The sequence below is a fragment of the Oncorhynchus mykiss genome, chromosome 21, assembly GCF_057628025.1.
Source record: "Oncorhynchus mykiss isolate SJ-2025 chromosome 21, ASM5762802v1, whole genome shotgun sequence".
Taxonomy (NCBI): domain Eukaryota; kingdom Metazoa; phylum Chordata; class Actinopteri; order Salmoniformes; family Salmonidae; genus Oncorhynchus; species Oncorhynchus mykiss.
In genome coordinates, this window is record NC_143042.1 from 31,996,274 (window position 1) to 32,022,476 (window position 26,203).

The following is a 26,203-nucleotide window of genomic DNA, read 5'->3' on the forward strand; positions in this document are numbered from 1 at the left end:
TCGACATAACAAACCACAGGAACAGTTCACCCCCGTAGTCGACATTACAAACCACAGGAACAGTTCACAAAGCTACACCCCCGTAGTCGACATAACAAACCACAGGAACAGTTCACCCCCGTAGTCGACATAACAAACCACAGGAACAGTTCACAAAGATACACCCCCGTAGTCGACATAACAAACCACAGGAACAGTTCACCCCCGTAGTCGACATAACAAACCACAGGAACAGTTCACAAAGATACACCCCCGTAGTCGACATAACAAACCACAGGAACAGTTCACCCCCGTAGTCGACATAACAAACCACAGGAACAGTTCACCCCCGTAGTCGACATAACAAACCACAGGAACAGTTCACCCCCGTAGTCGACATAACAAACCACAGGAACAGTTCACCCCCGTAGTCGACATAACAAACCACAGGAACAGTTCACCCCCGTAGTCGACATAACAAACCACAGGAACAGTTCACCCCCGTAGTCGACATAACAAACCACAGGAACAGTTCACCCCCGTAGTCGACATAACAAACCACAGGAACAGTTCACCCCCGTAGTCGACATAACAAACCACAGGAATAGTTCACCCCCGTAGTCGACATAACAAACCACAGGAACAGTTCACAAAGATACACCCCCGTAGTCGACATAACAAACCACAGGAACAGTTCACCCCCATAGTCGACATAACAAACCACAGGAACAGTTCACCCCCGTAGTCCACATAACAAACCACAGGAACAGTTCACCCCTGTAGTCGACATAACAAACCACAGGAACAGTTCACAAAGATACACCCCCGTAGTCCACATAACAAACCACAGGAACAGTTCACCCCCGTAGTCGACATTACAAACCACAGGAACAGTTCACAAAGCTACACCCCCGTAGTCGACATAACAAACCACAGGAACAGTTCACCCCCGTAGTCGACATAACAAACCACAGGAACAGTTCACAAAGATACACCCCCGTAGTCGACATAACAAACAACAGGAACAGTTCACCCCCGTAGTCGACATAACAAACCACAGGAACAGTTCACAAAGATACACCCCCGTAGTCGACATAACAAACCACAGGAACAGTTCACCCCCGTAGTCGACATAACAAACCACAGGAACAGTTCACCCCCGTAGTCGACATAACAAACCACAGGAACAGTTCACAAAGATACACCCCCGTAGTCAACACAACAAACCACAGGAACAGTTCACAAAGATACACCCCCGTAGTCGACATAACAAACCACAGGAACAGTTCACCCCCGTAGTCGACATAACAAACCACAGGAACAGTTCACCCCGTAGTCGACATAACAAACCACAGGAACAGTTCACCCCCGTAGTCGACATAACAAACCACAGGAACAGTTCACCCCCGTAGTCGACATAACAAACCACAGGAACAGTTCACCCCCGTAGTCGACATTACAAACCACAGGAACAGTTCACAAAGCTACACCCCCGTAGTCGACATAACAAACCACAGGAACAGTTCACCCCCGTAGTCGACATAACAAACCACAGGAACAGTTCACCCCCGTAGTCGACATAACAAACCACAGGAACAGTTCACCCCCGTAGTCGACATAACAAACCACAGGAACAGTTCACCCCCGTAGTCGACATAACAAACCACAGGAACAGTTCACCCCCGTAGTCGACATAACAAACCACAGGAACAGTTCACCCCCGTAGTCGACATAACAAACCACAGGAACAGTTCACAAAGTGAGACTTTATAAGTGGAAAGGAGTATCCCGTAGCCAGAAAGCTATAAATTATCGTTCAGTTTGGTCCCTAAAACGAGGTTCCTGGTTCATAACAGAACCATTACCTCAATCTAGTTCTCTTTAGGTTTTATCACCCAGAGAAAAATAAATCTTAATTGTTTAATTTAATCGTAAATCTCCTGTCAGTGTTATCTCATAGAAGCCATCCTCAGTACAACACAATAGTTAACAGAATACTCAATTCTGTCGAATAAAACAACCATTATAATGCAATACAAACATTATAACATAATCTTGCAATTTCCATGACAAGATGTAATCCCATGTTTCGTCCACAGAAACCAACAGGAGAGATCAGATTCAGAGATTCTCAGTGGTCAGTCTTCCCAGAGTCATCAAACAGACCTGGACTCCATATTCAGTGTATGTGGTCCTGTTATGTACATTTGTTTTTGTTGACCTCAAGTAAAGTTGATCTGTCAATCATTCATTAATGTGTTAATGAGAAAGCATTTATTCTCTTGCTTAACTTATTTACTTGATTTATTTCAGTTGCTTGAAGAGAAAATTATGACATTTGTGAAGAACGAGCTGAAGATGTTCAAGAGGATTCTTAGTCCAGAACTCCCAGAAGGCTTTGAGAGTCAGAATCAGGATAAGGAAGTGGTGGATGCTGAAGATGAGAAGCAGTGCCAGAGAGGGGGCTCTGAAGATCACACTGCACGTCCTGAGGAAAATGAACCAGAAGGAGCTTGCTGACACACTGGAGAAATGTAAGATCTGTCTGCCTCATGTTGAATAATGTTTTCTAACATTTAAAAGCTGTAGCTAAAGTACAGCTAAAGTAGCTGTGTAACTCAATGATATTGTAGCAGCCTTAACACAACACCTAGTGACCTCGTCACGTAGCAGAAGGATGTGTTGATTAATTTAGAGAGAGAGATGAGAGAGAGAGAGACAACATTAATAATACCATCAATAATACCATCAATAATATGATCAGCCACACCAGTCTGTAATGCATTATAAAAACTTTTACAGATTTAGACAGTCAGTTAAGAGAATAAATTATTATAATTTACAACTTTATAACAGTCCTTCAATACTGTAGGTATTAAAACAGATGTAATATTAATATCCTCTGTGTTATTTCTAGATTCAGATGAGCTTGCTGTGATTTGCCAACGTGAACTCAAATCTAATCTAAAGAAGAAGTTTCAATGTGTATTTGAGGGGATCGCTAAACAAGGAAACCCAACACTTCTCAATAAGATCTACACAGAGCTCTACATCACAGAGGGTGGAACAGGAGAGGTCAATAATGAACATGAGCTGAGACAGATTGCGACAACAACCAGGAAACAAGCAAGACCAGAGACTGCAATCAAATGTAACGACATCTTCAAACCCTTAACTGGACAAGACAAACGTATCATAACTGTGTTGACAAAGGGAGTCGCTGGCATTGGAAAAACAGTCTCTGTGCAGAAGTTCATTCTGGACTGGTCTGAAGGAAAAGCAAATCAGGATGTCCAATTTGTATTTTCATTCCCTTTTCGGGAGCTGAATTTGATGAAAGAGGACAAACACACTTTCATTGAACTTCTCAATCACTTCTCAATGGAAACCAAACAATCAGGAATCTCCATCTACAACAAGTACAAAGTTCTGTTCATCTTTGATGGTCTGGATGAGTGCCGACTGCCCCTAGACTTCCAGAAGAACAAGATCTGTTGTGACGTCACAGAGTCAACCTCAGTGGATGTTCTGCTGACAAATCTCATCAAGGGAAATCTGCTTCCCTCTGCTCTCCTCTGGATAACTACCCGACCTGCAGCAGCCAATAAGATCCCTTCAGGGTGTGTTGACCAGGTGACAGAGGTACGAGGCTTCAATGACCCACAGAAGGAGGAGTACTTCAGGAAGAGATTCGGTGATGAGGACATGGCCAGCAGAATCATCTCACACATAAAGACATCAAGGAGACTCCACATCATGTGCCACATTCCAGTCTTCTGTTGGATTTCTGCAACAGTCCTTGAACACATGCTGGAACATAAGAGAGAAGAGATGCCCAAGACTCTGACTGAGATGTACACACACCTTGTGGTGTTTCATACCAAACAGAAGAATGAAAAGTATCCTGGGAAAGAAGAGACAGGTCCACACTGGAATAAAGAGAGCATTCTGTCACTGGGAAAACTGGCTTTTCAACAGCTTGTGAAGGGCAATCTGATTTTCTATGAGGAAGACCTGAAAGAGTCTGGCATTGATGTTAATGAAGCCTCAGTGTACTCAGGATTGTGCACACAGCTCTTTAAAGAGGAATGTGTGCTGTACCAGGACAAGGTGTACTGCTTCGTACATCTGAGCATTCAGGAGTTTCTGGCTGCTGTATATGTGTTCCTCTCATTCAACAACAACAATGAGAATCTTATGGACAAACTGCAAACAAACGACGAGCCTGAAGTTACTTTCTACAAGAGTGCTGTGGATAAAGCCTTACAAAGTGAGACGGGAAACCTGGACCTTTTCCTCCGCTTCCTTCTGGGCCTCTCACTGGAGTCCAATCAGAAGCACTTACGAGGTTTACTGACAAAGACAAGAAGCAGCTCACAGAGCCATGAAGAAACAGTTGAGTACATAAAGGAGAAGATCGGGGAGGATCTCTCTCCAGAGAGGAGCATCAATCTGTTCCACTGTCTGAATGAACTGAATGACCATTCTCTAGTGGAGGAGATCCAAAGATACCTGACCTCAGGAAGTCTCTCAAAACCCAACCTGTCACCTGCACAGTGGTCAGCTCTGGTCTTTGTGTTGCTGACTTCAGAAAAGGAGCTAGATGTGTTTGACCTGAAGAAATACTCCAGATCAGAGGAAGGTCTTCTGAGGCTGCTGCCAGTGGTCAAAGCCTCCAGAGCTGTTCTGTGAGTACATAAAATTACATTTAAGAACTAATCATCAAGAAGAAATATTCAGTTTAGAGAAAAATATGTATTATAATATGTATAATATATTATTTTGAAAAACATATTGAATAAATGCATTGATTTTCACATTAGTATAACAATATGACCATACAATTCTAGGAGATGGAAGATGAATCTATATGTTGTTTGCGAGAATAAACCAAATGCATCTGCCATTGTCCTTCTATACTACTGGTGTTAAACTGGTGTTTGTGAAGTCATGATGATCTCTTTGTCAGGCTGTCAGGCTGTCTAATCAGAGAGGAAGGCTGTGCTTCTCTGGCCTCAGTTCTCAGTTCAAACCCCTCACACCTGAGAGAGCTGGATCTGAGTAACAATGACCTGAAGGATTCAGGAGTGAAGCTGCTCTCTGCTGGACTGGGGAATCCCCACTGTAAACTGGAGACTCTGAGGTCAGTATTCCTGTAGTTGGATATAATGTTTCATATTAGGTGACAGTACAGAATGTCACCTTTTATTTGTTGTTAAAGGTGAGAGGTTAGTATGTTTTGTTGTGGCCTCTGTTATTGGTAATGGTGAGAGGTTAGTATGTTTTTTTGTAGCCTCTGTTATTGGTAATGGTGAGAGGTTAGCATGTTTTGTTGTAGTCTCTGTTATTGGTAATGGTGAGAGGTTAGCATGTTTTGTTGTAGCCTCTGTTATTGGTAATGGTGAGAGGTTAGCATGTTTTGTTGTAGCCTCTGTTATTGGTAATGGTGAGAGGTTAGCATGTTTTGTTGTAGCCTCTGTTATTGGTAATGGTGAGAGGTTAGCATGTTTTGTTGTAGTCTCTGTTATTGGTAATGGTGAGAGGTTAGCATGTTTTGTTGTAGTCTCTGTTATTGGTCATGGTGAGAGGTTAGCATGTTTTGTTGTAGTCTCTGTTATTGGTAATGGTGAGAGGTTAGCATGTTTTGTTGTAGCCTCTGTTATTGGTAATGGTGAGAGGTTAGCATGTTTTGTTGTAGCCTCTGTTATTGGTCATGGTGAGAGGTTAGCATGTTTTGTTGTAGTCTCTGTTATTGGTCATGGTGAGAGGTTAGCATGTTTTGTTGTAGTCTCTGTTATTGGTAATGGTGAGAGGTTAGCATGTTTTGTTGTAGCCTCTGTTACTGGTAATGGTGAGAGGTTAGCATGTTTTGTTGTAGCCTCTGTAACTTTCTCACTCATTATTATTAATGATTCATTTATGATCTTTCTCAATCATGGCAGTCACAGGCTTGGTGTAGTCATTGTGTTAAAAAATATGAGACCAAATTATATACTTTTGACTACTTTAATACCCTATAAGTTAACTGTAAGTGAATTAGTCAGAATACTTATGACTTCTTCAAATAGGGGGACTAGATACATAAAGTGCTTTTATTCTAAGCAGTAAATGGTGAAACAGATATGTATTAAAATATCCTCAAATAAAAGGTGACATTATATACTGTCACCTCATATGAAACATTTGATCTGAAATCCAAAATGTTGGAGAATAGAGACACATTTAAAATGTTAGCTTCACTGTCAAAATAGATATGGTGTGGACTGTAGACTCAATACACTCTAAATCTGATACCTCACTGTCTAAATAGATATGGTGTGGACTGTATACTCAATACAATCTAAATCTGATACCTCACTGTCTAAATAGATATGGTGTGGACTGTATACTCAATACAATCTAAATCTGATACCTCACTGTCTAAATAGATATGGTGTGGACTGTATACTCAATACAATCTAAATCTGATACCTCACTGTCTGTCTTTTGACTGATACTGCTTTTTAAACTTGTCTGGTCAGTCTACTATAATATTTGTACTATACATGTTTCTATCTACAAGTAATATTATGATTATTTCTAATAATTTAAATCAATGATGCATTAAATAAATAGATATGGCAGGTTTCAGGAAATTGACATATCTGAATATGTTGAAAAAATATACTGCCACTATTTTCACCACCAAAGAATAGCAGTGTGATTTTAATATGATTTGACTCTTTGCAGGCTGTCAGGCTGTCTAGTCACAGAGGAAGGCTGTGCTTCTCTGGTCTCAGCTCTGAGGTCAAACCCCTCACACCTGAGAGAGCTGGACCTGAGCTACAATCACCCAGGAGACTCAGGAGTCAGACTGCTCTCTGCTGGACTGGAGGATCCACACTGCAGACTGGAGAAACTCAAGTATGTAGAGGGTTTATGTCAATGTTCATATCAGACATGTTTGACTTATCAGGCTGGTTAACACAAACATTCTTACCAACACTTGGACAAAGTTGTGTGTGCAGTGTGTGTGAGTTCAGTGTGTGGGTCCAATGTGTGCAGTGTGTGTGTAAATCTCTCAATGACACACACTCTGGACACACACTCTCTGGACACACACTGGACACACACAGGACTCACACACACACACACACACACACACACACACACACTCACACACAGACACACATTGGACTCACACAAACACACACTGGACAAACACACACTGGACACACACACAGAGACACACACGGACACACACTGGACACACACACACTGGACACACACAGACAAACTGGGCTCACACACACACACACACACACACACACACACACACACACACACACACACACACACACACACACACACACACACACACACACAGGACAAACACATACAAGCACTGGACACACACACACAGACAAACATTTGCTTGATATATACGTGTGTGTGTGTGTGTGTGTGTGTGTGTGTGTCCTGTGTGTGTGTGTGTGTGTGTGTGTGTGTGTGTGTGTGTGTGTGTCTGCTCTCTCTGCCCTTTGTTCTCTCTGCTCTCTCACTCTCTATTATCTCTCTCTCTACTCTCTCTCAGCCTGCTCTCCACTCTCTCCCTCCCCCTCCCCCTCTCTTTCTCTCTCTCTCTCTCTCTAATGCTCTCTGCCCTCTCTCAGCCTTCTCTCTTCTCTCTGCTCTCGCTCTCTGCTCCCTCAGCCTGCTTTCTGCTCTCTCAACTCTCTGCTCCCCTTTCTCTGCTCTCTCTCTGCTCTCTCTTTTTTCCCTGCTCTGCTCTCTCTGTGTGCTCTGCTCTCTTCTCTCTCTCACACACACTCTCTGCTCTCTGCTCTCTCGCTTTTCTCTGCTCTCTCTGCTCTCGTTATCTGCTGTCTCTCTCTGCTCCCTCTCTCTATGATCTCTGCTCTCTCTGCTCTCTGCTCTGCTGCTCGCTCTACCCGCTCTCTCTGCTCTCTCACTCTCTATTATCTCTGCTCTCTCACTCTCTTTTATCTCTGCTCTCTCTGCTCTCTTTGATCTCTCTCTTTGCTCTCCGCTCTCTAACCCCCCTCCCCCTCTCTCTTCTCTCTGCTCTCGCTCTCTGCTCTCTCAGCCTGCTTTCTGCTCCCTCAGCTCTCTGCTCTCTCTCTTTTCCCTAATATCTGCTCTCTTCTCTCTCTCACACACACTCTCTGCTCTCTTATCTCTCTCACTCACACTCTCTGCTCTCTTCTCTCTCTCTTTTCCCTAATCTCTGCTCTCTTCTCTCTCTCACACACACTCTCTGCTCTCTGCTCTCTTCTCTCTCTCTCTCCCACACTGCTCTCTCTCTCTCTGCTCTCTCTCTCTGCTATCTCTCTCGCCCACACTCTGCTCTCTCTCTCTGCTCTCTCTCCCACATTCTCTGCTCTCTCTCTGCTCTCTCTCCCACATTCTCTGCTCTCTCTATCTCTCCCTTTCTCTTTCTTAACAGTGGTGCAGTTTGGACAATCACCACTTGATGGCAGTGTTAAACCAGAAGTGATGAAAACAACATCACTGCAGAGAGAGAGAGAGAGTCTAATATACTGATATACAGCAACATTCAGAAAGTATTCAGACCAGAGAGAGATAGTCTAATATACTGATATACAGGAACATTCAGAAAGTATTCAGACCAGAGAGAGAGAGTCTAATATACTGATATACAGGAACATTCAGAAAATATTCAGACCCCTTGACTTTTTACACATTTTGTCACGTTACAGACTTATTCTAAAATGGATTAAATGTGTTTTTCCCCTCATCAATCTACACACAATAACCCAGAATTACAAAGCAAAAACTGTCTATTTTATGTGTGAAAATTTGTATTAAAAAAAACTGAGATATTATATTTACATAAGTATTCAGACCCTTTACTCAGTACTTTGTTGAAGCACCTTTGGCAATGATTACAACCTTGAGTCTTCTTGGGTATGATGCTACAAGCTTGGCACACCTGTATTTGGGGAGTTTCTCCCATTCTTCTCTGCAGATCCTCTCAAGCTCTGTCAGGTTGGATGGGGAGCGTTGCTTCGCTGCACAGCTATTTTCACGACTCTCCAGAGATGTTTGATCGGGTTCAAGTCTGGGCTGTGGATTGGCCACTCAAAGGCATTCAGAGACTTGTCCAGAAGCCACTACTGCATCGTCTTGGCTGTGTGCTTAGGGTCGTTGTCCTGTTGGAAGGTGAAACTTTACCCCAGTCTGAGGTCCTGAAAGCTCTGGAGCAGGTTTTCATCAAGGATCTCTCTGTACTTTGCTCTGTTCATCTTACCCGTAATCCCGATTAGTCTCCCAGTCCCTGCAGCTGAAAAACATCCTCACAGCATGATGCTGCCAACACCATACTTCATCGTAGGGATGGTGCCAGGTTACCTCCAGATGTGATGCTTAGCATTCAGTTTGCTTAGCAAACCAGTTAAATCTTGGTTTCAAAAGACCAGAGAATCTTGTTTCTCATGGTCTGAGAGTCCTTTAGGTGCCATTTGGCAAACTCCAAGCGGACTGTCATGTGCCTTTGACGGAGGACTGGCTTCCATCTGGCCACTCTACCATAAAGGCCTGATTGGTGGAGTGCTGCAGAGATGGTTGTCCTTCTGGAAGGTTCTCCAATCTCCCATCGGGTTCTTGGTCACCTCCCTGGCCAAGGCCCTTCTCCACTAATTGCTCAGTTTCACAGGGCGGCCAGCTTCAGGAAGAGTCTTGGAGGTTCCTAACGACTTCCGTTTCAGAATGATGGAGGCCACTGTGTTCTTGGGGACCTTCAATGCTGCATAATTATTTTGGTACCCTTTCCCAGATCTGTGCCTCACTACAATCCTGACTGGGAGCTCTAATACACACACAGTGTCCTGTAGGCCAATGTACTTCCATATACACCCCCCATTTAGTACTGCCACTATATATAGACCACCTGATAGAACCCAGGTCTCATCTCTCTATCAGTACTAGCCACTACTACTGCTACTATATATATATAGACCACCTGATAGAACCCAGGTCTCATCTCTCTATCAGTACTAGCCACTACTACTGCCACTATATGTATATATATATATATATATATATATATATGGGCCACCTGATAGAACCCAGGTCTCATCTCTCTATCAGTACTAGCCACTACTACTGCCACTATATATATATAGACCACCTGATAGAACCCAGGTCTCATCTCTCTATCACTACTAGCCACTACTACTGCCACTATATATATATATATATATATATATATAGACTACATGATAGAACCCAGGACTCATCTCTCTATCAGTACTAGCCACTATATATATATAGACCACCTGATAGAACCCAGGTCTCATCTCTCTATCACTACTAGCCACTACTACTGCCACTATATATATATATATATATATAGACTACATGATAGAACCCAGGACTCATCTCTCTATCAGTACTAGCCACTATATATATATATATATATATATACAGTGCCTTGCGAAAGTATTCGGCCCCCTTGAACTTTGCGACCTTTTGCCACATTTCAGGCTTCAAACATAAAGATATAAAACTGTATTTTTTTGTGAAGAATAAACAACAAGTGGGACACAATCATGAAGTGGAACGACATTTATTGGATATTTCAAACTTTTTTAACGTGTAATGTTTTGCATTGTTGCCAAAAAGTTCAATTTTGGTTTCATCTGACCAGAGCACCTTCTTCCACATGTTTGGTGTGTCTCCCAGGTGGCTTGTGGCAAACTTTAAACAACACTTTTTATGGATATCTTTAAGAAATGGCTTTCTTCTTGCCACTCTTCCATAAAGGCCAGATTTGTGCAATATACGACTGATTGTTGTCCTATGGACAGAGTCTCCCACCTCAGCTGTAGATCTCTGCAGTTCATCCAGAGTGATCATGGGCCTCTTGGCTGCATCTCTGATCAGTCTTCTCCTTGTATGAGCTGAAAGTTTAGAGGGACGGCCAGGTCTTGGTAGATTTGCAGTGGTCTGATACTCCTTCCATTTCAATATTATCGCTTGCACAGTGCTCCTTGGGATGTTTAAAGCTTGGGAAATCTTTTTGTATCCAAATCTGGCTTTAAACTTCTTCACAACAGTATCTCGGACCTGCCTGGTGTGTTCCTTGTTCTTCATGATGCTCTCTGCGCTTTTAACGGACCTCTGAGACTATCACAGTGCAGGTGCATTTATACGGAGACTTGATTACACACAGGTGGATTGTATTTATCATCATTAGTAATTTAGGTCAACATTGGATCATTCAGAGATCCTCACTGAACTTCTGGAGAGAGTTTGCTGCACTGAAAGTAAAGGGGCTGAATAATTTTGCACGCCCAAAGTTCAAGGGGGCCGAATACTTTCGCAAGGCACTGTATATATATATATATATATATATATATATATATATATATATATATATATATGGGCTACCTGATAGAACCCAGGTCTCATCTCTCTATCACTACTAGCCACTACTTTGGCCCAACGTCGTCCAGGTTTGGCCCAGTGTCGTCCAGGTTTGGCCCAGTGTCGTCCAGGTTTGGCCCAGTGTCGTCCAGGTTTGGCCCAGTGTCGTCCAGGTTTGGCCCAGTGTCATCCAGGTTTGGCCCAGTGGCGTCCCAGTGTCCAACAAGCTTTCTCTACCTTAACCTTGTTCTGAACACCTCCAAAACAAAGGTCATGTGGTTTGTTAAGAAGAATGCCCCTCTCCCCACAGGTGTGATTACTACCTCTGAGGGTTTAGAGCTTGAGGTAGTCACTAATATTTGTGAACATATCGGAATTGGACGATATTAGCTAAAAATGTCAACATCGGTATTGGCTGAGTTTAACGCCGATGTTAAAAACCGAAGCTACCGTAAAATGTTGCGCTACACGTGCAACACAGCATTCATAACCTAGCCCACACAATGTCTGCTGTGTGGATTTCAGTGAGACAACTCAACAAGGCGAAATCTATTAAAGCCAAGATAATGGAATTCATTGCCCTTGACAATCAACCGTTCTCTGTCGTGGGTGATGTTGGCTTCGTACACACTACCACATGCACTATTTTTCAGATGTTGCCCTACCGGAGTTACACAGTAATAGCGTCACTGCTATTAGCTTCACGACATACATACTGTGGAACGCCATTTGGGTCCTTGCGCGTCAAAAAAGATAAAGTAGCACCTTCAAAGCTGTACAAAAAATTCTGCACACAAGCAAACACCGGACACAAACGATGTGTTTACAATACCGCGTTGGTAATAAAGCATAATTTGTTCGACCGCAACTTCTAGGGTAGCTAGCTTTAGCTTGGTACCAAGCTAACACCAATACAACCAGCCTGAAAACAATGACCAGTAGAAACTGCAGTCATTTTCATTATACTTAGCAATGATATAGGAATCCTTGTGAGTAAGTATTAGCTTGGTAGCCACTTATTGTTCGCCTATTGAAATTGAACTTCAGTTCATGAAAATAAATAGCTAGCCAGCTACTTAACCCTGTTGCCCGAAGCTAACGTTATAAGCAGCCAGCTAGCTTCATCTGACTAGTGAAGTTCGATCAGACCGGGTTGTGAAGCTAGCAACAATAAGGATTAGGCCCAATAGTGTAATTTGTGGTTTGCCTTCAAAATAAAAGTATGTCATTGAGTGATGCAAATGAATACAAATAGTAGAATCATGCCATACTTTTATTTTGAAGGCTAACCGTAAAGTCCTCTATTGTGGATAATCCTTATTGTGGCTAGCTTCACATAGATGGGTCTGACCACCATTAATCAAATCACCATTAATCAAATAAGAACTGTCTTATAAATTAGGGTTATTTTAGATGATGACACCTAGCTATATTTTTAGCTAGCTAACTATGGCTACTGAAACAGAATGTCATTTTGCTATGTTTTTGGGGAAGAGCATTGTTTGCATCCATGAGCTAGCTAGCTTTTTTTTATGACCAGCACTGTAGGTGCACGAGACAACGTTACCAGCATCATAGCATACGTATCGATGAATCGTAGTGACATATGAAACACGAGTGATAGTGTAATCAATGTGTAAAAAAAAAAGTACAATTATTATATGACGTGCTGTCCTATTCAGGCCCTGATTGGTCAACAAACTTATTTGAAACGTCAGTGTTATTTGACACGCAAAGACCCAAACGGTGTTCCATAAAAATCCTGGTTCAGAATAAAACGACTTAACAAATGAACAACGAAACAGCACAGCAATAAGTGAAAGATAGGTTTTGATGATGTTTTACTGGTAATGGGGACACGAGTAAATGCCAACAATATAACTTTTCGGTCAGTGTGGTGTGTGTGTGTGTGCAACCTTTTATTTAACTACGCAAGTCAGCCCTCTGCCATTTATATTAATTTGTTGGTCACTGATGACTCGGTTCTTCTACTTTACAAGTTTGAGGCCGTAATTCGGTCAAAGGTACGTTGTTGACAATGCGCCTTTGATTGAATCTCAGCCTATGTTTCACTTGTAAACTTAGTGTTAAGAAACTGTATGTGTAGATTTGATTCAAAGTTAGTATGAAAGGTATGGAAGCACTATTGCAAATCTGATAGAGCAAACCAGAAGAAAATAAAACTTACAAGATGTCCAGACACATACTGATGTTAACCTTTCTGGTTATAACCTTTTTCGGCAAGACAGATCTTCCAAAGGTAGGAGTGGCAATCTTTACCAAGGATCACCTTCAGTGCTCTGTTGTCTCCACCAAGTTTGTCCCCAAACAATTTGATGGTTTTAAGTTTTAAACTTTCAAATAGCTCTTTGTTGACTGTTGCTGGGTGCTTTCGACTTCCATCAGCACCAGCCTGTAATCTACCTGCCCTAACCTCTCTCCTGGCCCCTTACACTAAGTCTGAATTTGTTCTGCTAGGTGACCTAAACTGGGACATGCTTACACCACCTGACCAAGTTCTAAAGCAATGGGACTCCATAAATCTTTCTCAGATTATTATTGGACATCAGTATGGGTATCGTTTTTGGGGGGGCAAGTACTTGGGAGTATGGCTAGATGGTACGCTGTCCTTCTCTCAGTACATATCAAAGCTGCAGGCTAAAGTGAAATCTAGACTTGGTTTCCTCTATTGTAATCGCTCCTCTTTCACCCCAGCTGCCAAACTAACCCTGATTCAGATGACCATCCTACCCATGCTAGATTACGGAGCGGCTAGATTTTCTTTACCATTTTGCCATCAGATTTGCCACCCCGATGCTCCTTATAGGACACATCACTGCACTCGATACTCTTCTGTAAACTGGTCATCTCTGTATACCCGACGCAAGACCCACTGGTTGATGCTTATTTATAAAACCCTGTTACCTCAGATAGGGGGGAGTGAGGCTACCTGTTCTGCCTGTCACATTCTGTTAAAGGTCCCCAAACGCACACATCCCTGGGTCGCTCGTCTTTTCAGTTCGCTGCAGCTAGCGACTGGAATGAGCTGCAACAAACACTCAAACTGGAGTTTTATCTCATCTGTATCTCTTCATTCAAAGTCTCAATCATGGATGCTCTTACTGACAGTTGTGGCTGCTTTGCGTCTCTATCTTCTTGCCTTTTGTGCTGTTGTCCTATATTTATATATTTTTTTTATGATCCCAGCCCCTGTCCCTGCAGGAGGCCTTTTGGTAGGCTGTCATTGTAAATAAGAATTTGTTCTTAACTGACTTGCCTAGTTAAATAAAAATATGAAGTAGGGCAGGGACAACACCAGTATTGCGGTACTCGTTAGTATCATGGAAAGGAAACAAAACAAAAAGCGCATTTTATTCTTTAGTAAAACAGCCCCAATGTTGGAAACAAACATCATTATGTTGTCATCCCGAGTCACATTTGATTTCTTTTCCAAGCTATGGCAAACAATATAGAACAGGTTTTCAAAGGACAAAATAGTTAGATCTGCTTCGTGTTCATTTTTGCCATAGCACAAAATATTGCGATACTGGTATCGTCCAGGCCCTAATATGAAGCATGTACTATAGTTTCTTATAGCATTTTATATCAGCTGCCAATAATGCTCCCTACTGTATGTGTGGAATCCTACATATGTTGTTGGTACTGTACAGTCTTGGCCAAAAGTTCTGAGAATGACGCAATTTTTATTTTCACAAAGTCTGCTGCCTCTTTAGATATTGTCTTTAGATATTTTTCTCAGATGTTACTATGGAATACTGAAGTATAATTACAAGCATTTCATAAGTGTCAAAGGCTTTTATTGACAATTACATGAAGTTGATGCAAAGAGTCAATATTTGCAGTGTTGACCCTTTTTCAAGACCTCTGCAATCCGCCCTGGCATGCTGTCAATTAACTTCTGGGCCACATCCTGACTGATGGCAGCCCATTCTTGCATAATCAATGTTTGGAGTTTGTCAGAATTTGTGGGGTTTTGTTTGTCCACCCGCCTCTTGAGGATTGACCACAAGTTCTCATTGGGATTGAGGTCTGGGGAGTTTCCTGGCCATGGACCCAAAAATCGGTGTTTTGTTCCCCGAGCCACTTAGTTTCTTTGGGCTTTTGGCAAGGTGCTCCATCAGGCTGGAAAAGGCATTGTTCATCACCAAACTGTTCCTGGTAGGTTGGGAGAAGTTGCTCTCGGAGGATGTGTTGGAACCATTCTTTATTCATGGCTGTGTTCTTAGGCAAAATTGTGAGTGAGCCCACTCCCTTGGCTGAGAAGCAACCCCACACATGAATGGTCTCAGGATGCTTTACTGTTGGCATGACACAGGACTGATGGTAGTGCTCACCTTATGCCCCAAACAATCTGAAAGGGGATTCATCAGAGAAAATGACTTTACCCCAGTCCTCAGCAGTCCAATCCCTGTACCTTTTGCAAAATATCAGTCTGTCCCTGATGTTTTTCCTGGAGAGAAGTGGCTTCTTTGCTGCCCTTCTTGACACCGGGCCATCCTCAAAGTCTTTGCCTCACTGTGCGTGCAGATGCACTCACACCTGCCTGCTGCCATTGCTGAGTAAGCTCTGTACTACTTTAGGAGACGGTCATGGAGCTTGCTGGACTTTCTTGGGCACCCTGAAGCCTTCTTCACAACAATTGAACCGCTCTCCTTGAAGTTCTTGATGATCCGATAAATGGTTGATTTAGGTGCAATCTTACTGGCAGCAATATCCTTGCCTGTGAAGCACTTTTTGTGAAATGCAGTGATGACGGCACGTGTTTCCTTGCAGGTAACCATGGTTGACAGAGGAAGAACAATGATTCAGCAATTGTCCAGGGGCGATTTTTATGAATTGTTCAGCAGTCTAATGGCTTGGGGGTATAAACTGTTGAGGAGCCTTTTGGTCCTAGACTTGGCGTTCTGGTACCGCTTGCCATGCGGTAGCAGAGAAAAGTCTATAACCTGGGTGACTGGAGTCTCTGACAATTTTATGGGCTTTCCTTTGACACCGCCTATTATATAGGTCCTGGATGGTAGGAAGCTTGGCCCCAGTGATGTACTGGGCCGTTCGCACTACCCTCTGTAGCGCCTTACGGTCAGATGCCGAGCAGTTGCAACCGGTCAGGATGGCTCTCGACCATGTCTCTTCAGCAGAGTTGATTCTCCCTGGTAGTTTGTTGATTAATTGTCATAGATTGACCATTGTGTCCACTCCCCTGGTTGGGGAAAGATGAAGACAGGGATGGAAATGAACCTACCCCACTAGCCCGAGGCTAGTAGAAAATTGTCTTTTTAAATATCGCAGGGCACAAATTTAGGACCCGGACTTGTAAAACTTGTGGTCTATTAGACTGACTGAGCAGTGCCCAAAATCCTTAACTTCTTATGGGCAGGTGGAACGATAGCGTCCCACCTGGCCAACATCTGGTGAAATGGCAGGGGGCGAATTTCAAATTACAGAAATATAAATATTTCACATTCATGAAAATACAAGTATTATACATCAAAATAAAGCTTAACTTCTTGTTAATCCAGCCTCTGTGTCGGATTTCAAAAAGGCTTTACGGCGAAAGCACACCATGCAATTATCTGAGGATAGCGCCACGCATGCAAAAACATGAAAAACATTTTTCAACCAGGCAGGTGCGACACAAATGTCAGAAATAGCGATATAATAAATGCCTTACCTTTGAAGATCTTCTTCTGTGGGCATTCCAAAAGGTCCCAGTTACATCAACAATTGTCATTTTGTTCGATAAATTCCTTTATATCCATCAAAACTCATTTTAGCTGGTACGCTTCATTCAATAATCCACCGGTTTCCCTCCTTCAAAATGAATCCCAAACGTTACCAATAAACTAATCCAAACAAGTCAAACAATGTTTATAATCAAACCTCAGGTACCCTAATATGTAAATAAACAATACAATTTAAGACGGAGAATAGTGTGTTCATTACCGGAGATAAATAACAAAGAACACGCTTTCACCCACGCGCATAGAAACACTACAGCCAAAATGGGAGCCACTTAGAAAAACTACAACTTCTAGCTTATTTTCCAAAAAAACAGCCTGAAACTCGTTATAAAGACTGTTGACATCTAGTGGAAACCCTAGGAACTGCAATCTGGGAGGACTTCGCCTCATAATAAACATGAAAGCCATCGGAAACAGTGGAAGGCTGAAAATTATTTTTATTTTTTGGGATGGTTTGTCCTCAGGGTTTCCCCTGCCATATCAGTTCTGTTATACTCAGACATCATTTGAAAAGTTTTTAGAAACTTTAGAGTATTTTCTATCCAAATCTACCAATCTACATATCCTAGCTTCTGGGCCTGAGTAACAGGCAGTTTACTTTGGGCACGCTTTTCATCCGGACGTGAAAATAATACTGCCCCCTACCCAAGAGAGGTTAAGTTCCATCCCTGAATGAAAACCAGCAGCAGTGTTGCTGCCAGTCAGACCTCCAGGCTTAGATTTGAATACCCTTTAGTAGAGTCATGTATTTCTAGAGTTATTTAGAAGTTATAGAATGTTGAATCTTGTTTTAATTCTAGGCATTCTGTTGCATAGCATTATTGATTATTTCAGGTCCTTCTACAAAACGTTCCAAGATGATGGGGCAGCAAAGCTAAAAGCACTCTTACTAGACTACATTCTTGTGTTGGGAACATTTATATAAAACTCTCTCATGTCTTTCAGGTCTGCCCAGGAGATCAACAAGGACTTCAAGCGGCTTCTCCAGAAGGCCGTGAAGAAGATCTCCACCATCACAACAGTGGCTCAGATCACTATGCTGGACGATGACAACGTCATGATGCACCACGACTGACGTTTGACCCTAGCCAGAAAGACGGGCATTGTGCAAGGGCTTTTTTTGACTCCATTTTGAACCAATGGAACTTGGGTTTGACCAATGAGGGTCACCAATTGACTACTTAAAAAAACTGATTCTGTGTCAGTGAGGATCTGTGGCTCAAAACAATCTCTCCATGGTCAACTTTGAAAGAGAACAGCAGAGTCTGGTGACCAGCTTGTGTATGCAAGTTTTTGGTGACTCTTCAAAAAGGGCAAGTGTTTAGTCATGCATTGCACAAGCCCTGGAACTGTCTCGGGGGTGGGGCAAAGTTGTGTGCTGTGCAGAGGTTACTGCCGATTGTTTTAAATAAGAAGCACCTTGCAGGATGATGAGTCACATTAGCCAGGGACTATTAATATGACTCAGTAGGACTGTATTACTCAGAAAACCACAGATTGGATCTTTCAGGAGATGAACACTTTATTCAAAGCCTCATCCTCCTGCTCCCTTATTTCTCATCCTCCTGCTCCCCCCCCCCCCCCCCCCCCCGCGGACTTTGTCCGTCTGCTCTTTAAAAAAAAGTCTTATCGTGTGTTAATAATGATGTTCTTTTATGTACACCTCAGTCTTCTGGGAAAACTCTCCTGGGTTTTGAACAGCAGAGGTTCCACTGGTGGGTAGCTACAGGTGTAAAGACCAAGTCCCCAAATAAGGGAAAAGCTACTGTAACATGTACAGTACATCGGTTGATTCAAAGTTTTTGTTCTCCTTTCTATTTATGGGAACTAAGAGGTTGCTGCTATGAACACGGAGGCACATTTATGTAATTTAACAGAAGGTCTTATTGTCAGAATCGTGTGTATAGGTGGCAGGGAAGTCAGGCGCAGGAGAGTCAAACGGAGTGTAAATGGAGTCTTTTAATATAAGTCCACTTAACATGCTCCAAATACGTACGTACATACATACATACATACATACATATATATATATATATATATATATATATATATATATATATATAGAGAGACCCGTATAAAACCTATAAAACAACACTTGACATAAAACAATCTCTGACAAAGACATGAGGGGAAACAGAGGGTTAAATACACAACAGGTAATGAATGGGATTGAAAACAGGTGTGTGGGAAGACAAGACAAAACCAATGGAAAATGAAAAATGGATCAATGATGGCTAGAAGGCCGGTGACGTCGACCGCCGAGCACCGCCCGAACAAGGAGAGGCAACGTCTTCGGCAGAAGTCGTGACACTTATCCAGAGCGACTAACAATTATTCATCATAGACATTTTTTTTTTTTATGTGAGAGACAATCCATCAAAGCTCACTTTGTAAGAGTTATCTGATGCACAATCATACACTCTGAAGCACAAACATTCCCTGTACTCATTTTTTTTGTATTGATTGTATTCATCTATAATTGTGTACTGTAACTGTGTTAGCATGGCTTGCATTAGATACCATTTTCATGGCTTCATAATAGACTAGTCACTACTGGTCAATTTACTCACAATAATGCACTTTCATGATCCATATGTGGTGACTCAGACAAACAGTACATATGCCTACAGTATGGCCATATAGTTAAATGACTGTAACAGTGTGCCCGTCTAGCTTTGGTATTCTGAATGACATTCAAATTAGATACACAGAGGAGCAAGTAAAACCTAATTGCTTACATCAATTATGAAAACTTGTATCTGTACTTAAGAGTGCACATTCGACCTACTCCCATGATCGAATGATATCTGACTGTTATAATAAACAAATATGTATCTTCGGTGTTCTGAATGGATCTCAAATTAGATAAAAGATGGGGCAAATAAAACCTAAATCTCAATGAAAGGGTTATGAAAGGCCTACTGTCTGTCCCTATGTACCAGTACATGTCTCAGGGTTTAATCAATCTACAGCACTCCCCCTGGTGGCAGAGGGAGCAAAAGCAGCAGATGGTAACCCAGAATGCAACTGGGACTGTGATTATCTCATAGAGATATGTATAGGACTCAAGTGCCCAAAAGCCTGTTTTAGCATGGACAGTAACATTGAGGACTTTCACCATTTTGAACTAGCCAACTGGGTGGGACTTCCCATGGGTTAAGGAAGGATCACATGAGTCCATCTTGATCATCATTAGGGATCAGCCAATCAATTACACTCGTGAGCAAACATTCCATAACTAGGTGGCAGTAAATCTCCAACCTTGGCTTTATACCTGTTCAAACAACACACTCTAGGTGGCAATTTGCACCCTTTCAGTGTGTTTGCCAACTCATAGAAGTAGTAGAAGAAGAAAATTTACTATTTCAAAATGAAGATGGCCTCAATGGCGCTGCCCATGCTCTCACGTGTGCCATAATGGGACAGATACAATGATGCTATGTCTATCTAAACTGAACAAAAATATAAACGCAACATGTAAAGTGTTAGGTCCATTTTTGATGAGCAGAAATGAAAGATCCCAGAAATGTTCCATATGCATAAAAATAGTATTTCTCTGTTAGTGAGCATTTCTCATTTGCCAAAATTGTCCATGGACCTGACAGGTGTGGCATATCAACAAGCTGATTAAACAACATGAACAGGTGCAACTTGTGCTAGGGACAATAAAAGCTCACTCTAAAATGTGCGGTTTTGTCACACAACACAATGCCACAGATGTCTGAAGTTTTGAGGGAGCATGGAATTGGCATGGTGACTGCAAGGATATCCACCAGAGCTGTTGCCAGAGAATTGAATGTTAATTTCTCTACCATAATCTTCTTCCAACGTAGTTATAAAAACAACATTTGCAGTACGTCCACCCGCAGACCACATGTACAATGAACACAATTGCATTTTATTGATGGCAATTTGAATACACACAGATACCGCGACGAGATCCTGAAGCCCATTGTGAGGCCCATATTTTTAAAGGTATCTGTGACCAACAGATTATTATCTGTATTCCCAGTCATGTGAAATCCATAGATTAGGTCCTAATGAATTTATTTCAATTGACTGATTTCCTTATATGAACTGTAACTCGGTAAAATCTTTGAAATTGTTGCATGTTGCGTTTATATTTTTATTCAGTATAAATCTATGAATTATCTACTGCTCTACTCCCTGCGGCAGGGGCAGTCTGCCTGCTCCTAGAAGGACATCATGTTTAGGAGGGCTGGGTCATCCATTACCATATTATAATCACACTACAGCCCCAGTTATACACCAGCTCGTAGATAGAGCCACACACAGATTATATGCTGCCTGGGAATATGTATCAGACTACAATACATTAACATTTCAGTGTTATCAGATTCTACTACTGGACAGGAACAAAAAACAGCAAACCCAGATTATACCCAGTCCCTCTGCACCATTTATAAACCTAATCATAGAGCCACAGACAGATTGAGGTTATATTAGAACACACTGCTGCCTGAGAATATGTGGACATCTATAAGTACCTAGGTGTCTGGCTAGACTCTAAACTCTCCTTCCAGACCCATATCAAACATCTCCAATCGAAAATCAAATCAAGAGTCGGCTTTCTATTCCGCAACAAAGCCTCCTTCACTCACGCCGCCAAACTTACCCTAGTAAAACTGACTATTCTACCGATCCTCGACTTCGGCGACGTCATCTACAAAATTGCTTCCAACACTCTACTCAGCAAACTGGATGCAGTTTATCACAGTGCCATCCGTTTTGTCACTAAAGCACCTTATACCACCCACCACTGCGACTTGTATGCTCTAGTCGGCTGGCCCTCGCTACATATTCGTCGCCAGACCCACTGGCTCCAGGTCATCTACAAGTCCATGCTAGGTAAAGCTCCGCCTTATCTCAGTTCACTGGTTACGATGGCAACACCCATCCGTAGCACGCGCTCCAGCAGGTGTATCTCACTGATCATCCCTAAAGCCAACACCTCATTTGGCCGCCTTTCGTTCCAGTTCTCTGCTGCCTGTGACTGGAACGAATTGCAAAAATCGCTGAAGTTGGAGACTTTTATCTCCCTCACCAACTTCAAACATCTGCTATCTGAGCAGCTAACCGATCGCTGCAGCTGTACATAGTCTATTGGTAAATAGCCCACCCATTTTCACCTACCTCATCCACATACTGTTTTTATTTATTTATTTTTATTTTTCTGCTCTTTTGCACACCAATATCTCTACCTGTACATAACCATCTGATCATTTATCACTCCAGTGTTAATCTGCATAATTGTAATTATTTGCCTACCTCATGCCTTTTGCACACAATGTATATATAGACTCCCCTTTTTTTCTACTGTGTTATTGACTTGTTAATTGTTTACTCCATGTGTAACTCTGTGTTGTCTGTTCACACTGCTATGCCTTATCTTGGCCAGGTCGCAGTTGCAAATGAGAACTTGTTCTCAACTAGCCTACCTGGTTAAATAAAGGTGAAATAAAAAAATAAAAAAAAATAAAAAAAATCAGACTAAAGTATAATTTAGTTTACAGTATAATCTGGGTTAGCAGATATTTTTTCAACCCCACTACACAGAGTATATGATAACACTGCTAGTCTGCTGGGAATAAGTATCCGTCTAGTCACCATTTACTGTACATGGGGGCTACTGTCTGAGTTTGCAGAGATTTTTTTCCAGACCAGCACTACAGACATATTATATTACAACACTTCACTGGTCTTCTGTGTTGGGAATATGTATCAACAGACTAAAATACCATTTACAGCACATCAGGATGAGCATAAATACTATGGTTTGCAGGGTTTCGTTCTTGTCCAGCACTAACCAGATCAGTTAAAAAATATTTATGGTGGACTTTAATCAACAGATCACTTCAGTCTGGACCCTAGTTTGTCATATTGAGTGTATTAGTGTTAAATTATTATTATTAATGATAAAGTTCTGTAATACATACTGGTTAAACACAGTAATGCATGTATTGCACAGTATGTCTGTATATGGATATACAGTGCATTCGAAAAGTATTCAGTCCCTTTGACTTTTTCAGCATTTTGTTACGTTACAGCCTTATTCTAAAATGGATTAAATTGTGTTTCCCCCCTCATCAAACTACATACAATACCACATAATGACAAAGCAAAAACAGGTTTTTATAAATATTTGCAGTTTTAAAAAACGGAGATATTACATTTACATAAGTATTCAGACACTTTATTCAGTACTTTGTTGAAGCACTATGACTCTACAAGCTTGGCACACCTGTATTTGGAAAGTTCATCCCATTCTTCTCTGCAGATCCTCTCAAGCTCTGTCAGGTTGGATGGGGAGAGTCGCTGCACAGCTATTTTCAGGTCTCTCCAGAGATGTTCAATCGGGTTCAAGTCTGGGCTCTGGCTGGGCCACTCAAGGACATTCAGAGACTTGTCCCGAAGCCACTCCTGTGTTGTCCTGGCTGTGTTCCGAGGGTTGTAAGTTCTATTGGAAGGTGAACCTTCGCCCCAGACTGAGGTCCTGAGCACTCTGGAGCAGGTTTTCATCAAGGATCTCTGTGTACTTTGCTCCACTCATCTTTCCCTCGATCCTGACTAGTCTCCCAGTCCCTGCAGCTGAAATACATCCCCACAGCATGATGCTGCCACCACCTTGCTTCACCGCAGGGATGGTGCCAGGTTTCCTCCAGACATGACGCTTGGCATTCAGGCCAAAGAGTTCAATCTTGGTTTCATCAGACCAGACAATCTTGTTTCTCATGGTCTGAGAGTCTTTTAGGTGCCTTTTGGCAAACTCCAAGCGGGCTGTCATGCGTCTTTTACTGAGGAGTGGCTTCCGTCTGGCAACTCTACCATAAAGACCTGATTGGTGGAGTGCTGCAAATATGGTTGTCCTTCTGGAATATTCTCCCATCTCCACAGAGGAATTCTGGAGCTCTGTCAGAGTGACCATCGTGTTCTTGGTCACCTCCCTGACCAAGGCCCTTCTCCCCCAATTGCTCAGTTTGTCCAGGTGGCCAGCTCAAGGAAGGCTCTTGGTGGTTCCAAACTTCTTTCATTTAAGACTAATGGAGGCCACTGTGTTTCTTGGGGACCTACAATGCTGCAGACATCTGTTACCCAGATCTCTGCCTAGACACAATCTTGTCTCAAAGCTCTACGGACAATACCTTCGACCTCATGGCTTGCTCTGACATGCACTGTCAACTGTGGGACCTTATATAGACAGGTGTATGCCTTTCCGAATCATGTTCAATCAATTGAAATGACCACAGGTTGACTCCAATCAAGTTGTAGAAACCTCTCAAGGATGATGATAGCCTATAATAGCCTATAATAGCATTATATGTGTAAACATGCAAGGTAGGTAAGCACTTTTACTATTCACTATTCCATTTTAGTTCTATGTCCATGCATCTTTAGATAAAATAACCAAACAACTACAATACATCACTATAGATGTAACTACAGCACACCCAACTGCGTTTTTCTCTGGCACATTGCTTAATCAGGCCTATTACAACATATTATGGTGGTCCCATTATTATCAGATGGCATAACATTTACAGCACAATGGGCAGACCTTCTGTAATGTACTAAGGAAACCAGTAGAGGATGCTCAAACTGTCTGTTATAATGCCAATGCAATACTGTTGAACATTCGTCTAACAAAAGTACTGACAAACACATAACAATGACTATTAAAAGTTGTGGTATAATATCTTACAGATATGCTAGCAAAGGAGTTTCCACTCCTTCAATGGCCAGTATTGTTTGATAAATTCACGTTGGGTAGGCCGTCATTGTAAATAAGAATGTGTTCTTATCTGACTTGCCTAGTTAAATAAAAAATAATAATAATAAAGATGGGGGGGGGGGGGGGGGGGGGGGGGCTAGTCCAATCCAGGGATGTCCCATGTTAAATAATGAATGTGAAAAGTGATTAAAATAATGTTTGGAAAGAATGAATAACTCATTATTATACTTTACACCCATCTCTGTCTCTCTGGAGCTTGACCAGACAGCAGGTCACAGGTAAATTATTGCACAAGCGCCAAGCGGCAACAACAAAACAAAAACATAGGCATGCTGAGTCATGATTCAAACCACTAATCATTGTACAGCAAGCTAACTAATAAGATGATTGCAAAAAGAAAACACAAAACACAATATTTCACATTCATGAAAATACAAGTATTATACATCAAAATAAAGCTTAACTTCTTGTTAATCCAGCCTCTGTGTCGGATTTCAAAAAGGCTTTACGGCGAAAGCACACCATGCAGTTATCTGAGGAAAGCGCCACGCATGCAAAAACATGAAAAACATTTTTCAACCAGGCAGGTGCGACACAAATGTCAGAAATAGCGATATAATAAATGCCTTACCTTTGAAGATCTTCTTCTGTGGGCATTCCAAAAGGTCCCGGTTACATCAACAATTGTCATTTTGTTCGATAAATTCCTTTATATCCATCAAAACTCATTTTAGCTGGTACGCTTCATTCAATAATCCACCGGTTTCCCTCCTTCAAAATGAATCCCAAACGTTACCAATAAACTAATCCAAACAAGTCAAACAATGTTTATAATCAAACCTCAGGTACCCTAATATGTAAATAAACAATACAATTTAAGACGGAGAATAGTGTGTTCATTACCGGAGATAAATAACAAAGAACACGCTTTCACCCACGCGCATAGAAACACTACAGCCAAAATGGGAGCCACTTAGAAAAACTACAACTTCTAGCTTATTTTCCAAAAAAACAGCCTGAAACTCGTTATAAAGACTGTTGACATCTAGTGGAAACCCTAGGAACTGCAATCTGGGAGGACTTCGCCTCATAATAAACATGAAAGCCATCGGAAACAGTGGAAGGCTGAAAATTATTTTTATTTTTTGGGATGGTTTGTCCTCAGGGTTTCCCCTGCCATATCAGTTCTGTTATACTCAGACATCATTTGCAAAGTTTTTAGAAACTTTAGACTATTTTCTATCCAAATCTACCAATCTACATATCCTAGCTTCTGGGCCTAAGTAACAGGCAGTTTACTTTGGGCACGCTTTTCATCCGGACG

General features: G+C 41.9%; 1 protein-coding gene and 1 pseudogene across 2 annotated transcripts; both read left to right on the plus strand.

Moving 5' to 3' along the window:
• The first annotated feature begins 2,292 nt into the window (after positions 1–2,292).
• Positions 2,293–4,710, plus strand: LOC149973060 (NLR family CARD domain-containing protein 3-like; annotated as a pseudogene). Its single transcript, XR_016490273.1, has 2 exons — positions 2,293–2,513; positions 2,897–4,710. The product of XR_016490273.1 is annotated as an NLR family CARD domain-containing protein 3-like (transcript).
• Positions 4,711–4,849: 139 nt separating this feature from the next.
• LOC149973061 (ribonuclease inhibitor-like) lies at positions 4,850–19,968 on the plus strand. Its single transcript, XM_090213364.1, has 4 exons — positions 4,850–4,854; positions 4,949–5,122; positions 6,709–6,882; positions 18,075–19,968. Exons 1-4 carry the CDS (start codon positions 4,850–4,852, stop codon positions 18,202–18,204), a joined length of 483 nt encoding a protein of 160 aa, XP_090069490.1. The 3' UTR covers positions 18,205–19,968.
• The last annotated feature ends 6,235 nt before the right edge of the window (positions 19,969–26,203 follow it).

Coding starts and splice junctions, on each gene's coding strand:
- LOC149973061 (XM_090213364.1), top strand. Junction 5,123..6,708: donor TGTAAACTGGAGACTCTGAG/GTCAGTATTCCT, acceptor GACTCTTTGCAG/GCTGTCAGGCTGTCTAGTCA. Junction 6,883..18,074: donor TGCAGACTGGAGAAACTCAA/GTATGTAGAGGG, acceptor CATGTCTTTCAG/GTCTGCCCAGGAGATCAACA.